The 14,952-nt window shown below is 39.7% G+C and overlaps 1 protein-coding gene across 5 annotated transcripts in view; it reads left to right on the plus strand.

The window, feature by feature from the left end:
- Positions 1–14,952, plus strand: part of LOC111262970 (uncharacterized) — a 97,669-nt gene that overhangs the window by 68,425 nt on the left and 14,292 nt on the right. For all 5 annotated transcript variants that reach the window (XM_022837639.2, XM_022837637.2, XM_022837638.2 and 2 more), the window contains exon 7: positions 2,028–2,124. In XM_022837639.2, coding sequence (XP_022693374.1) covers positions 2,028–2,124 — 97 coding nt within the window. The remainder of the gene's footprint in view (positions 1–2,027; positions 2,125–14,952) is intronic.

Genomic DNA, 14,952 nt, shown 5'->3' on the forward strand with positions numbered 1-14,952 from the left:
GGATAAGCAGCAACCGACGATAATGGTATGGTGACTTGATGATCCACTTGGAGCTTCGTCTCTACCAGCCCAGACAGAGAGCCAGCGCACTGTTAAGTGCTGTGCGTATCTGCTACACACTTTCACATGTACCCTTGCATTTCCCACTTTTCTGATACCGTTTTAACCTTTTGCTAGCATTTACCTTCAGTTTAGCCGTGAAAACTTCTCCTTTTGCTCTTAAAGCGTGCCAAATGGGAAGGGACAGTTAGCTTAGAGTATAAGGAACTGAATACTGTAGGTAGAGTAGCAGTTAGAGCAGCCAGGCGAAAGGAGGAGGCTCCAAACTTGGACGATAGAATTTCTTCTGACGAGTGCTGCTGTTACCGACTCAGTCTCGTAGGGTTTCACAGCTACTGAGGGATGGTGGGGAGAGACACGCTACTTTCTCATTATCTCGTTTCATTGTTTTCCTCTACGTTGGTCTGTTTCTCTCTTACGTTAGTCTCGTTTCGAAGCAGTGGCGATCTGGTTCCCGCTGGGACAGGAAGAACTGTTTGGCAGTGGTGCAAGTGATAAGCTTAGTCGGCAATGTTAGGTTACGGACGGGGAACGAAAATGGTAGGAGAATAGTGGGGTTCTAAAATGGAAGGGCGACGCAGGGGATATCGCGACGTTTGTGGAAGGCATTATCAGGACGCCGCACCAGCCGGCTTGGACGGTGGCACTGGCGGCTGGCAGGGAGAATCCTTCGATATTCTATCCACCATCACCTCCATCTTCCAGTTGACGACAGCTCAGTCGTTAAACGACACCAAGACCAGCAACGACGCACCAGCACAGCGGCGTCCGTCACACGCAGTAGAAGAGGCTAAAGAAAACGTTTTTTCTTTCCTCTTACTTACCACACAATTCGGCACTTCCTCAAATTTCAAACTCTGAGCTCCTTATGGCGATGGTAACGACGATGGTAGAAGCAGTAGTTTGGGCTAACGAGAAATCACATGGCCATCATCTTTGTTGTTGTCGACATCGCTGTCATCCTTCGACTGTCTATGAGGCCGCTTGCCATCCAAGAGAAAAGGCAAAATTAGGAATATGTGGCTTTTGCTACATCATAGCGAAGCCTCCCACCCGGTTCAATTCTGTGGTTTTTCTCCCTTCAATGTGTCCTGTGCTTTGAAGCGTTTGATTCGCTTTAGTACGACTTATTTGTTGAAGTCACTATGATGAACAAAATTTTTCTTGCAGGACGAGCAGTGTTAAAGCGAAACTCAAATTATACGTATAAACGTCTCCGTGAGTTCCAGTATTACCTAGCATTTTAGGTTTACTTAAGTAAACACAGAATTCGTCTTATAAATACTCATATAGCAACTAATAATTAGAGTTCGTTTACAAGGGTAAGTCGTGAAGGCGTGCATAATAAGTATTGAACGGGTATTTGACTCATATAATTGGGAAACGTAAGCATCACTTTAAAATAGGCGTCCTGAGTTACATATACTACAATCGGATAGAGAGTTCGAAAGCAATCTATTAAAATCTGTTAAGGTAGAACAAATTGTTATTCATTTAGATGAGATCCCGGCAGCCAAAGCTCTAAGATCTGCCGTTCTAGCACTTTGCATTACGTTGTCGTCAGTGTGTCGTAGCGGCCGCTTATGTTGCACCAGTGTGAACATTATACTACAGTTATCCTGCTATATCGGTGCGGGGCACACACGTACATACCTAAGCTAGGCTAGGTTACTTTATAAGGCCCACAGCGTTAGAGGTAACCCTGATTACTAGAATTAACGCATATGGCTGTCATATTGTCGTACACTAACCTAGATTCGAATCTGCGAGTGGGCAAATCTATCCGAAAGCGATTTGCTAACACCTCAGAGAATTCAGTTACATAAATAAGAGGCATATACGCCGAAATTGTTTGTCATACAGACATTATAAGTAGGTTTTTTTTCTTAAAACAAAGATATTGCCTTAACTGTAAGCAACAAAAATAGGTTTATTTTGTTTCCCACGAAATATTCTCTTCGTTGCAGATTATCCTGCAAAGCGAGCCCGCAGTCGGCATTGAGGGTGATACGGCATTGGACGATATTGCCATTCTACCAAAATGTATCAAACCAGGAGAGGCCGGTAAGTATTACCCTAGGACTAGCAGCGCACAGATAACAAGTATGCAATAAGGTCCCATGCATTATACGTTCATGTTCATATAAACGTTTAATATATGTAAGCGAATGTACGCAACCGCGTATATCTTTCTGTCAATTTGCTAATTCTATGGCGAGAATATTTCAATACCTCTGATGCACCGTTCTTTCTCTTCAACTAACGCCCATCACTGTAAGGGGCAAAAAGTCTCTGAGCAAATGGTCTTTTCCATTAATTACGTGTTCTTTAGCTATTCACGGTAACGACTGTGCGTTTTTGCCGTAACCCTTCTGTCTGCTACCAGCTTGAATGCATCCGTCGCCAAAATAATACTATGAATAGTACTATTACCAACAGTGAGGTTTTGTGGTGCCGTATACGGATTGGACGTATCCATTATAGACTATTCGGCATGGCAATATTTCGACTATATTCTCTACCCTATAAGAGTAGGCGTTACGTGGCTTGTCTGATACGATAGCTTACTACGCCTTGCAGAGCAATGTTTGGGGGGTTTCTTCGCAGTCCCATCTGCACGGGACAGTGATCGCTTATACACAAGGTCTCCAGTGCTTTTAACATGCAGCAATTCCGATACGCTAAGCTATGTCGCTTCGGGACAAACAATTGATTTGTAACGAAATAAGCTGGTACCTATTAAAGTCATTTAGCTTAATAAAGCTGGTACAGTTTAGTAAAGCTTATCTCGCCAAATCGCAAGCTGGTCAAGGAAAACACTATTAGCGCTTTCGATGTAGTTCTATTGAACCGTTGGGTTCTGAGATATAGCATAAGATGCCGGAATGACTATTGTACTACGTTAGTTCTCTCGGCCACAGAAAAAATCGATTTTCCAAAGCCGAAGTGAATTGTTTCATACTCGTGGCAATTACTTGCTCGGTTGTTGGCCGTCTGTGTCATTAGTAAGACGCAACTGTACACACTTGTTACAACGTATTTTTTCATCACTCAACTTGTATTATCTTGCAACACGTCGCGAATGTAGGTTGACAAAAAAAAATTATCTACCACACGGTCCGGCCTTTAAGGGCTCTGTCGACAATCCGGAAGGATAAAAGGGATTGCATTCGCAGACACGGAAAATGCGAGCTAAGGAAAGGTAATCACTTCGGCGTTCCCACATACTGTATAAAGCAACCGATCATAAGTGCTCTTGAAGAAGCATCATCCGAAATATGAATACTGCTTTTGGGGTTATGTACCAGGTTTAATTATGCACCAATGGCTGCCTTCGAACAAATCCGCAAACTGATCTTAGATTCCTACAAGTGCTGTCGTAGAAGTTACCAAATTTGGGTTCATCGGTAATTTGTAGGCATGTTAGTTTTTTTTTTATTTTTTGTGGAAATATACGCAAAAAAATAGCAGGCACTGAATAGCTGTTAGGATTCGATTGGATGTGGTGACATCAAATAACAAAGCAGGCTTGTTCACCATGCATCAGAATGAATGGTTATAGGTATTGAAGTTAATTGTCCTTCCTAGGGGAATTTAGGCCCTCCAGGCTTAGATTAAGTCTCTTTTTGAATAGAACTACGTGCTCGATTTGAACGGCAGCAGGAACCCTTCTAATGGGTAGAATCCCTGGAGGATTTCCTTTATATCATTCTCCGTAGGTTCAATAGGTTTGGCGTTGTTTTTGGGCCTGCGAATGCGATCCCTTTTATCTTTCCGGGTTGTCGACAGAGCTCTTAAAGGCCGGACCGTAACGTGGGCGCCATCGCAGAATGTTGCGTAGTACAGCATATATTTGTCCACGACTTTATAAAGTGTATACGTTAGACGAAACGAGAGAGGCTTCGTTGATATCGATATTTTCCAGTAGTCAATGCATATTATTGTTATAACATAACTCGGTAAAATACTTTGATCGTATTTCGGGCGTGTATACAACTGAATAAAAGAACCAGATTCTTACGACAGTCTTGATGGAGTTTGGATTCTGTCCATGTAAATTACTCGTAGCATTGAGGAGGCTTCATTTGGTCGTAGTGGCTAAAACAGGCACGCTGGTTTCTATTTGCCTCTTGTTCAGAGCTTTTCGTACTGTGCTAAGAAAAAAAAACATACGTTTTCTAAAACTATTTCGTATAACCGATGCACAAACGCATACAACAGTAAAAAGATTCGGTTATTGCCGACGAGTTTCAAAGAAGACTTACGGTGGGAATTGAGTAGAAAATTTGAAGACATCTTCAATTGACTGACCGGTGTGTGTAACAAGGAATATGTACTATTTCCATACTATCTATGTACCGAAATAAATAACTGACAGCCATTGGCCTCGCCTGTAGCCTGGCCGTATAGAAAACCATCATCGCTAACAGGCTTTGCCTTGAATTAGTATTTCATAAAGTACTGATATTCAAAAAAAAAAGAATTTGCTTGTATCGTACGTAGATCAGCTTAAATAGCATCAGTATTAATCTAAATTACACCTCTTTCTATATACTGTACGCAAAAAATGAATTATTATGATCAAGCTTAGTTGAGATTGAGACATAAACATTTAATTCAAAGATATGGTTCAGTTGTCTATGATTGGATTGATTTGGGTCACTCGCTTAAAATCCCTACGTTTACTTATCCAAACGGAACACTTACCTCGTGATATCAAGCCATGCTTGTTATAATCGGCATACAAAGCAGACTCTCTAGGAATAAATTGCGTTAGTGACTGAAAAAATGAGATGATTCAGCAAAGCACACCTAGTTTTGATAGAATTCTTTACAGGCCAAATCTTCCAATAGGTATATCTTTGACGAATGAGGCCGTCCGTAACAGGGACGCCGTATATTTGTTTGCGTGTTAATTACTATGAGCTGGTAGGTGAATTGACTGATACCGGCACGATTTAATTAATGTTCGCACTTTGTTGCAGAAGAGAAATCTTCGACTTTTTTTTTCTCTCTCTGGAGCTTCACAGGCCTCTCCAAACAATTCCATGTAAATGTCTGGTGTCTTTTTCCGAGATGTAGTTATGAATCAGTGGTCACTGTTATGGCAAATCAGGAGTAAATAACTTTTCCAAGTAGCACTATTCAGACAAACATGTATCATTGGCCAGATCTGTGTACTTTCAATCGATCCCTGCTCCGCATACATCGTCTCCCCATTGCTGATATCATTTCCACGAATATCGAATGCGAACGTCTTCGTATATTTTACTAGATAAAAAAAAAAACTCTAGCATTAAAAAATGCTATAAAAATTGATATTAGATTGATTATTCAATACGTTTACGTTTTTCGTAGGTCAGCGTTGCTGTGCAATAGTTATTTTTGTTAATTAATTTTGGCTGTTTAATAAAGAGCTTTCTTCCTAGCTTTTAACCCTAATCAGGATTTACGAAACCGTAGTGGATAACCATTGTGTTGGATCACCAAGTAGATGCCATACGCTGTCCTGCCAGTTCAGTTGCCTTCAGCCACTGATACGGTTGATTGTCTGCGAATAATATTCATTTCTCCTTACAAATTACAGCATTGTATAGTAATTGACCACTGTTGAAACCCTCGAGCGAGGAAAGCCACCGCTCTCCGTCTCCGTTTTTGGTCCCCGAAAAATCAGGATTCCCCATTTGTCCGAATATATGACCTTATCAATTTTACATGCACCAACCTGAATGCAAATATCAATGAGATCGATTGGCCCCACCGTCGCACCCTACACCTTCTCATCATTCACCTTTGTAAGAGGTCATTCACGATCTCAACAAAAAAGTTAACGAGAGCACTGTATTCCCAATGCATTGCATCGTAAACCAAACGAATTTTCCGATATCCCATGGCCTACAGCAGATCGTCCCTGGTGACGATATCCAAGTGAAAAGTTTGAGTTTCAACATTTTGCAAGGGACAGATGTATCTTCAACACCGTAAAAAAAACACCGTATCGTTACAATATGGCGCCATTTTGAAATACAGGATTAATCTTTCTTGCGTTTCATACTTGATATTGTACGTTCTAAAATGCGAAATGGCATTTTTATAACGATAGGTTGAAGCGTTACTAGTCCTGCAAAACGCTACGGATATAGTGAACGCGTTCCCGAATTCATTACTCCCTTTACGGGTGACACTGAAACACTACAAATACTTTTGTTACATGTTCTATCTATGTATACATGAACCCTTTCCTAGCAATTCATATATTAAGAGCGTCTAACATACATGTACTCTGAAAGAAAAAAAAAAAAAAAAAAAGGTATTTCCTTTGTTACCACACTGTGCGAGTATTTAGTAGGGCTATTTATTTTCTATAACTGTGTATATTATCATTGGTCTTAGGAAAAGATACAGATGACAGTAATAAACATTGTAAGTGATAGTTTTTTAGCATTTTCTCGATACCTCTTGCCGTCTCTTATCTATGATAATGGATGCTTGTTCATAGAGCGGGTATAGTTGCTAGTCCATAGTCTATATATGATATGTGTTTTTTCTTGACATGGAGTTTTCATCCTATAGCCTTATGAATAGGAAGGTCCTTACGTCCTCCCTGTCAGTGGTAACATACTTGATCTAAGGGATAGTTTGAAAACAGTTGCGGCTGGTCCGTGACCGAGTCGATAATGTAAACGAGTGATCGATAATCAGCTACTCAGTTTGCAGTATCGACAAATCAAGGACGTTATGTGCTCAGTTAGAATGGGGGAAGAAGCACGCCCGCAATCCGTGGCCTTGGGGCCAGTCCTAGTTAATGATACGCGCGTAATGTATAATTATAGGATGACAGACAGAAGGAACACGAGCGAACTGAGAAGAGCAGCAGAGCTATGCTTGATTCTATGTTTCCTGTAGACGAAGTGGCTAAGTTATCGGTAATTTATCTACCGAAAAGTTACAAGCAAAAGGGCATAGCAGCATATTATATTTGCCAAGTCACGCTCATGTCATCCATCCACACATTAATTATACCACTGTATTATTTACAAGAATTACCCTGATCGAAACGCATAGGATACTTAGCACTACATGTATAACAACAGCATCCGACAGATTTTGTAATCGGTCAGTATCGTTATTTTTTAGTAACTTAATTTTATGTTGATTTATAGCGAACTTTGGCCAGGTGTAATACTTATATATAATATAGGACGTACTCAAATGAATGAACTAGATACTCATTTGGCTCGATCATATTTTTCAGTGTTATAGACAAAAACACCTTGACGACCTATGTTCCTGATCGGCATCGTACCCCAGAACGATGCACTTGTTCACCTACGCCTTTCCTATGCATCCTAAAGTGACATTTAATTATTCTAAAGGAAAAATTGGGGTTTTGGCTTTACAAATATATTGCACCGAAGGTAGTACGAAAAGTCCTTCCTTGATCTATGTTAGTATGTATAGAAGCGCCTAAGAAGAGCTATAACGTCGGCTTTCAATACATTCCCTATAAAGTGTTTACTTCGCTACAATGCCCCTTTAGTATTTAATCAAAATTTTTCTACAGATAAATATAATATAAATTCATTTTATCGACGACTGAACTTAATATTATCCTATATTATCAGAGTTGTATAGTCTTGCTATTTTATATGGCGAGTGCGAATAAGCGTATACGTAATTCTTGCAAAATGTTGTCCATGTTGTGTTCAACCGTAGAGTCTGCAACTTCGCATGGATATGCTCATTTGGATTAAAGTGATTCAGGTACGTACCCGATAGATCAGCGTACCCTATAATAGTAAAGTGGTAGTGGATTGAGCCACTCAACTGGAGACATATGAAGCGGTCTAGTTTCGAAACTGGGGCTTGATACACTGTATGAAGCCGTCTGAAGGAATGGCTAAGAAGTGAACTTTTGCAACGTATCTGGACGATCCGGTCGACAATCGACCTTCTTTTCTTCAGAACGACCATTAAAATGACTTAGAAACGCTTATTGAGCCATTCTGATGAGTTTTTGAAACCCCAAAACCCAAACCTTAAGATATTCTGGTCTGCTTCATTTCGTAAGCTTCGTGAAAACCAGCAATAACGTAAGCTGGATTTCATACCGTTGACGCGTTGTATGGGGTGAAGAGATTAGCTAACGGCTTATCTTTGGTGAACATTGTGAAAGAGATACACACATCCCATTACGAGTCTGTGTGGTTTTACTGTGGGCTTCGGGTAGTGCCAGAAGTAGCGCCTGTGTCCGCACATGCCTGCTACGACAAACAGCCCGCCAAAGTTTTCCCCATGTTGTTTGCCTTTTTGCTTTACGCATCAATTCATTTTCCAGTGTACATATATATATATATATATATATATATATTGCCATCATGCTCATATGGATAATAATGGCAATAAGTGATATAATCAATACGCTCCTCGAACGGTACCTGGTAATCCATCCAAAAAAACATACCTTCGGTTCAACTAGACTCAGCTTTGAACCGACGAATACTGATTTGTCTTGAGTTTGATGAAGAGAATACTTCATGAGCGCCATCACAATTTTGTACCCAGAAAGAAGCAATTGTAACGTTGCTTATCCAAAAACAACGCATAGCCCCCCAGCCAGAGATTGATTGAGCTTAGTTTTCTGTAAACACTATTTAATTCCATTAGTCCTACTTAGAATTAGCTTGTTTGTTCTGTCCGTCCCGACTAATCTTGGGTGTTTCAATTGCGAGGCAGCCGAAGGAAAATTAGTTTGGACGAAAAGAGGGTAGTTACACTGGCTCGTTCTTGAGCAGCTTCGATAGATAGAAAATTCGTGAGGTGCCCTTTTTTAACCACTTTTTTAACCACTAATCATTATCCTAACAGTACTCGAAATTCTGAATTACAAATTGCTGGTCAAGCCAAAACAAGGAACAGAATGTATCACCCTAGGGCACCTGTGATCGAATTGTTGCTTTACGAATTAGAAGCACTTCAAGGATTCGAAACTTTTTTCAGTCAGCTCCGTATCTACGGCATTATACTTCACACAGGGCCAAAACCTATGATGGGACGAAATCGTTCAGGATGACAACGTCTGCTAAAGGATTTCCGTCTTGTAACTTCATCAAAATTGTTTTAGCACTATGTTATTAGAGTCCGCTTAGAGACGCTGGCAGGCTCATTTAGAAGACTCTTCATTGTCAGTGTTGTTGAACTTGCCCACCCCCTTGCTAACTTAAACGTGACTTTATGGCGTTATTAGCATTATTTTAATTTCTCATAACTAGAATTTAAATGAATATATGGTCAGGCCTCAGAACTAACCAGTACTATACCGGAAATCAATCACATAACCGCATATTTTTTTTATTCTGTCTTGAGCGATATAAAATATATATCTTACTAGGTTACGTTTAGTATAAGAAACAACGATCTGTTGAACAAGTGAAAGATGCTGATCGCTTATGGGATCAGCGCTTTTCGTTATAGATCTTCGTAGAAATACTGTTTATTTTTATAAATTATAACATATGACAACACTTGCTGCGATGATCGCTGATACAGTGAGTATACACACATGCTTGTTAGTAATCTTGATACAAACAATTGTTGAGGTAAAACAGGTTAATACGCTAATTAACGAATTTAATTTTTAACCATTTTACGGTCACTCCGGCTAAACAAGCTCCCAGCTGAGCCAGTGGCCAATTAACATTAATCTTACACGCTCAAGAAATTACTTTCGGGTTTCTTCTGTATTGTCTTAGGCCTAGGGTGCGCTAGGACAAGGCCTGTTTTAACAGGTGACGAGATTTATTATTTTAATGATACATCGAGACATGTCGCAAGCAATGCCACTAGCGACCTATTGCAAAAACTATACTTTACCACGTCACAGTTTTGAACCAGTGAGTCAATTCGTAGAAGACACCTCTTGACAGGCTGAATCAGAGCGGCCCATTGATTGATTGATTGACACAAGCGTACGTGCCGATATTTTAGGAATGATCGAACGCAGTTCACAGTAAAAAGTGCCAGCTTGAAACAACTAATCAGAATGTTCATATCTATATAATTCTCTAAATGTTAACTGGCCACACGCGGACTATTGCGTTTGCTGGGAATAGGTGGAATAGGCATTGCAGCGTAAGCACCAGAATCATAAGTTCCGGTGCTGATATAAAGCGCAATACGACTTCCACCAAGGTTTGTAAGTACCTGGATTTTATCTGTTTCATGTAGATAAAGCCATTATCTAGTAACTGCCCTTTTAATTAACGATTAAGAAATCTATCTTTGAAACGTATCGGCAGGCCCAACAAACGTAATAGTTGAGAGTGTTTTAAAGGTGGCCTGATACTAAATAGAGATGCGGAATGAAAGTAGGTTTAGGTACTTCGACATAAGTAATACGTATGAATATGAATTGATATGGATTTTCATTTATCTCTAGAGCCCTATTAAAACACTTGGTCAGAAATCCCAATATGCTATAGAGATAGCATTTATGAAATATTAATTTTAGAAGAACATTTAAAAAAATATAGCAATCTTTTGAAAATATTTTGGCTGTTCTAATAGTTGCTCATAAGTCAAATCTCATGATATAGATAAATGAATTATTAAGTATGAAATCCGGCATCAACTTATGCGTTTGGCGTTCCGTAACTTTGTAACGGATTGTGCCCAACTTTTCATGTCAGGTTACCTTTACAAGCAGTTTTTGAACTCAGACAACTCTCATTTAATTTGTGACATATTCCTGATTTGACCTGAAACTACGGTTCTGTTTCGTACCCATTGATTCCGAGAAATTTCAAATCCATCAAATAAAAGAGAAACATTCTTTGGTGCCCTTGTAGTACTTTTGTATTTGTTGTAATCTAGTTCTTCTGGAGCTATTCATTGTTAAGGCTGCCGTATGAACCTCGGAAACGCGATAAACGGATCTACATTGTAGGCGTTGGTGCTGGAGAATCTTAGCTGAGGGGCATTCAATGTCGTACACAAAGGTAACTAGATTTCGTCTCGCAACAAATGCATACATTGTGGCTTTGGATTATTTCTACATATATACAAGGTCCTAGAGAAAATAGCCTACAGTAGAAACTGGCCACGTTCGTTGATGATTTTTTTCCGGCATTCTTCATAATTTCATTAATGTAGAGCTTCTGTCGGTTCTAGACGAAAATTTGTGACAAGTGATTTTTGCAAACCTTCCCTCTCAACGAAATTAATACCTGTTAACACGGTATACGCAAATGGTGGTCGGATGATACAAGATTTGAGTTATCAACGGACGCGTTGAAATCTTCCGTCCAAGTTCTTTCAATTTTTGCCGTAGTAGGTAGCTAAAGACGAATGGGGTCTGGCGTGGTCATGATGGAGGACTGTTCACTAAATCCAACCAATTTTTTCAATGGCTTGTTGTAACTTTATTAGTTATTGACAGTGGTAGTCCGCATCAATTGTTTAGCCAAGCTAAGTGACAGTAACTTATATTACACGATTCCTTTCGAATCTCGCCAAATTCATAGCATAACTTTCTTTTCATGTCAGATTAGGCTTTGCAAGAGATTTTTTTTTTACCTATTATTGTATTTTTACTGGCGTTTCTGTAGAATTGAAAACAGAAGTATGATCGAGTAAGTTATTTTGTGTAACACGAAAAAATTCTTTCGCAGCCATTCTTTCTGAAGTAATTCAAAACTATTTAAGATTAACTGCTTGCTCTCTTGCTAGAGACGTGTCAGTCTTGCTCATGTTTTGTAATAATATGATAATATTTTATATCGAAACCTTCTACGAAAGGAACACAACCATACTTAGGCTACTTTTTCCAGTATTGCATATTAAACAAAAATAGGACAATTTTTTATGGGCCGTGCTTTTCTTATCGTAACAAATTGCCAGGTGCTGCTATTTTATTGCATACTTTTTGGTCATTTTCAAGTCTGATAAAAGCCATTCTGACGATAACATATCCTACTGCTGTCGAGTGACGGCAACGCGACTCCTATTGAGCTGAGGTACGTGACTTTAAAGCCGAAGGGAGTAAGTCTTCTCCTTTTATCAGTCAGTACTTTTTCAACAATCCAATAATTGACCGAACCCTATAGAAAAATTGCGCAGCGTTTTATCGAAATAATATCTCGGCCACGAATTTCTAATTAACCTCGTGGTCGGACTTCGCTAGCCCTTCCACCCGCCATCCGAACCCCGAATGCCGCCGAGCGGTAAGAAAGCGGCACCGTTAGCCTGGTCCTACTATAGGTCGATTGCCGCTGGTCAGGACAGCAGCTACAATCGATTACAAAGAAACGAATGTGGCCTGCAATAGCCTTTAGTCACTGACGCTGTGAAGCGATGTTCAGTTGTCTCCATCAATGACGTGCTTTCGCTTTCGTTATTCGTGAAATTATATAGGAAACAAACAGTTTCCCACTACGGTTACCTGGCTCCGTTTTTATTTTGCTTTTGACGTTTATTGCAGATATTGATGTTAGGTATTGAGAGAATGGATAGCCTAAACATTACTAAGGATCGATCATTTCACGGGATTTCACGTATCATAGAAAATGTATTTTCCTTTTAGAGGTTTCACTCAGCGCCTTACGCTCGTATTTACGATATATCGATCAGCCGACTCCATGACCCTGCCCAGTTCCTAGGCGTTACTTAAAGAAGCTATGGTAGGACGTAACGAAACGTCATCTACACTACTGGGTCACCTTTCTCGTTAAGCGGACGGATTCAGTTGTTTTAGAGTTTTACCGGTACTGATGAAGGTGCCGGGTGGCAGGGGCAAAGCTTCCAGGAGACTGCGTTGGACACGGTGATTAGCTCATACGCGTACTTTGCCAGCCACAACAAACTGTGTCATTGCGAGACAGATCTGCACAAGGCCTCCATTGTGCACTAGCAGATTTGCGGCTAGATAAACCTACTGCAAAAGGAACGAACAGTGGCATGATGATGCTAAATTATTCAGATATTTGCTTTACTGATACTCATGTGTATTTTTAGTAATGAAGATATAATAGTTAATTTATAATACAAACTAGCTTTAGATTGACCCTCGGCAACTGAAGCATAAATTCGCACCTAGAGACACAATACGCTACCATTTAGTTAGTACCTTTTTAATATATACATATTGATTATTTACTCTCGTAAAGACGTTTATATTTAACGTGCAAATAAGCAGTTCTGCAGTGTGATATAAATTAAACAAAGGTCACTCTAAAATTGAACGGGGCATCAATATAGCAGCATTGATATGCATTGCGCTGTTATTATCTTTGTAGGGAAATAACAATTGGTGTACTAAATATATCCGTAACAAGAACAGTCGAGCGGACGTAATGTGATTGTTTATTAACATTATATGGATAACTGTAAGCCATAGCTTACAATTACGAGCACCCTACCGGGAAAGAAGTTCCAAGTTAACGTTCGTCTGCATTGACGTCGGCTGTCGTTATTACTGCTGACAAATGTGTGTGTGCTCTTTCCGCCATCTTGAATCGCGTTTCTCCGATGTGATACATTTGGGAAACAATTTCACGTCGGGTAGTTAGTTGTTCAGCCATCGGCGGCACTAGATCACCTGTGTAACAGATTGTTGCATTTAAGAGGCCTCGGTATGGTTGGCATCTGTAACTGTCACATTCAGCGCAATATCTAAAACAGACGACAGGATTTGATTTGATTAAAACCATCGTGGTGAAAACGACATGTCTGAGAAGAGTAAATTTTATGCTACCGTGGACAAAGAGCCTTTTTTTTGGCAGATATTTTTCGAACGGTTGAGAACTTGTGCGTCATGTGAAACGGTAGCCAGATTTCAAAAAATGAAGTTCTAGTTAAGGCAAGTTGAATATGAACTTTTGTTTTTTTTTGAAGAATACTACAGGGCACATTTTTCAACGAAGCGTAAATGTTTTTACATTGTTATTATTTTCTTACATTTGAGCGGTTAAGAAATTAAGTTTTAAAAAAATTTCTTTTTTTTTTTGTTTTAATTTTGATAATAATTTTGCAGTAATCAAAGAGATTTATGGCCAGCTTTAAATTTGCTGTAGGTACTTTGATTGAACTGGGTTTCGGAAAGTCCGACGCGTCTGCAGAGTCTGGGACGTGTGCAAACAAGCGGTAAATAGACGTTTGTACGTAGCTGTTTATAGTTCGGCATATATTCGGTCAGGTTCTTCGTGACGACAGCCACCTGGATCCGGGATTACTATTAATAAAGGTGAACCCTTAGAGAACCCTGCAATATCAGCATTGTCAAATATAAACCTTCTTTCCGATTTCGCTGAAATACTACCGGTCATGCTTAGTATCTAGGCGTGTGATGGCACATCCACAAGGAGCTGGCGACAACAAAGTATTCGATACGTTTAGAATACGCGATTTACGACTGATCGAATCGTACAGCTTCATCTTCCCAAATTTCAGCGTTGCCATTCGATGGTTTTTAACTCTGTATCTATTTTAGACGACCAAATTCAACTTCGTTTAATAATAATTAATGAGTTTGTAAAGCACGACTATTGAATTTGATTTGATACCAAACAGAAAGTTGGAGACGACAAAAGGGGAACAAATTTAGAGCTTTGATAGCGCCATACATTACGCGCTACTTATGAATATTTTCGTCTCTTTCGAAACGAAGAACGTTCCTGCCGGAGCAAGCAGCGGACCAAATGTTACCTGATCAGTAGATTTATACAGGCTTATTCTGCATCTGTGTATGCGGAGCAATGACTAATAGGTTGTTTCTTTATTTTGATCTTGCTAAGCTTCTATTTCAAGCGGTTCTGTTCACTGCTTGATTCCGTGATACTCCTCCAACGAATTTCAGTAGACTAATGATATATATGCTGGCCGACATATATGATCGAA

The sequence above is a fragment of the Varroa jacobsoni genome, unplaced genomic scaffold (genome assembly GCF_002532875.2).
Source record: "Varroa jacobsoni isolate VJ856 unplaced genomic scaffold, vjacob_1.0 scaffold_718, whole genome shotgun sequence".
Classification (NCBI taxonomy): domain Eukaryota; kingdom Metazoa; phylum Arthropoda; class Arachnida; order Mesostigmata; family Varroidae; genus Varroa; species Varroa jacobsoni.